Source organism: Stegastes partitus, unplaced genomic scaffold (assembly GCF_000690725.1).
Source record: "Stegastes partitus isolate 25-593 unplaced genomic scaffold, Stegastes_partitus-1.0.2 Scaffold0, whole genome shotgun sequence".
NCBI lineage: Eukaryota > Metazoa > Chordata > Actinopteri > Pomacentridae > Stegastes > Stegastes partitus.
The window spans coordinates 1,783,566-1,785,021 of NW_007577731.1; the positions used below are offsets into that span (position 1 = coordinate 1,783,566).

At 53.8% G+C, this 1,456-nt stretch overlaps 1 protein-coding gene across 1 annotated transcript in view; it reads right to left on the reverse strand.

Moving 5' to 3' along the window:
* ephb3a (eph receptor B3a) overlaps positions 1 to 1,232 on the reverse strand; it is a 36,856-nt gene extending 35,624 nt beyond the window's left edge. The window contains exon 1 of the mRNA XM_008285548.1: positions 659 to 1,232. Coding sequence (XP_008283770.1) covers positions 659 to 722 — 64 coding nt within the window. The 5' untranslated portion in view covers positions 723 to 1,232. The remainder of the gene's footprint in view (positions 1 to 658) is intronic.
* Between the last annotated feature and the right edge of the window lie 224 nt (positions 1,233 to 1,456).

The window sequence follows — 1,456 nt, forward strand, 5'->3', positions numbered from 1 at the left end:
CCTCCTCCTCCTCCTCATCCTCACACCTCTGGATCTAACCTCTGTTTACCAGGAGCTGTGATGGGGAGAAGGTGGGGCAGGTGGGCATCCTCGCTCGGCTCGTGGGTGTGACAAAAAAAACAAGGACAATAGCAACAGGGCAGTCCTTCAGCCGCCGCAATGGAAAACACCGGAGGATGTCATCACACAGCAAACACACGGAGGGACCGGGGCGTGCTGGCACATGTGGATCACAATCACAGACACTCAGCACAATGGCTCATTTAGCAGCTCCCATTTATTTATTTATCTGTCTGTCTGTCTGTCTGTCTGTCTGTCTACCAGCAGCTCCAATTAACAGCAGGACACCAGGAGTGGAGTCTTGCTTTGCAGATTTCACTGCTCCTATGATGGCAGCATAAATTAGTGATCTGCTAAATAAGACTGACAAATTGTGAGAGAACACACACACACACACACACACACACACACACTGAGCTCCCACCTCTCCCTCCCTTCTTCCACACCCCCGCCCCCATATTATTTCCTTGCTGCTAATTGTGTGTGTGTGTGTGTGTGTGTGTGTGTGTGGTTTTTTTTTTCTTCCAAATTCATCCAAACAGTCCATTGTTCATCCGCAGGAGACAAAAGTGCAAAAATACAGAATGAGGCGACATACCTTCCACAGCCAGGACCGCGGGGACAACGAGGCTGCACACCCACAGCAAGTAATCCATTGTCATAAAACAGGCTTTTGCAACATGAATAGAGGTGTGTGCACACTGGAGCCCTCCGGATGGATGGAGACTCAGACACAGCGCGCCGCCGCCGCCGCAGCCGAGCTTTTTGTTCCTCTCCCGATTCTCATGTCTTCAGTGGAGGTGAGGGGCTCTCGGCGCCCCGCTCAGCCCACAATCCTGCCCGCAGAGCCGCCGCTGCATTCACCCGGTCCCCCTTCTGTTGTGTGTTTTTTTTTTATTATTCCTCCGGAGTTGTGAGTGAACGCGGTGCCTGCAGAAGGAAGCGCTACACTGCGCCCGAGCTCAGTCTCATTCTTCTCTTTATGTGACTTTACCCACAACGAGCCTCTGTCCAGGGGCGCATCTCCGGGGCTGCAGCCCTCCAGCAAGAGGGACGGAGGACGAGGAGGAGGAGAGAGCCGGCTGAGAGGTGGCGTCTGCCCGCAGAGGAACCAGTCAAGTCCGCTCACACCAACTCCGGTTAGCTGTTGCTCCTCTGCGAGGATGTGCGTCGGAATGGCAACACTGGGACAGAGACACAGACACGGAGGGGGGGCGGGCTCCCCGCGCGTCAAGACGCAGGGAGTTAGCGCACGACTTCCTGAACAGACCTTCAAAATAAAACACTCTTCTTCTTATAGGTAATGTTGGATATCCATCCATAATCTATACCCCTCTTAATCCTCACTAGGGTCGTGGGGGGCTGGAGCCTATCCCAGCTGATTCAGGGTGAAGGC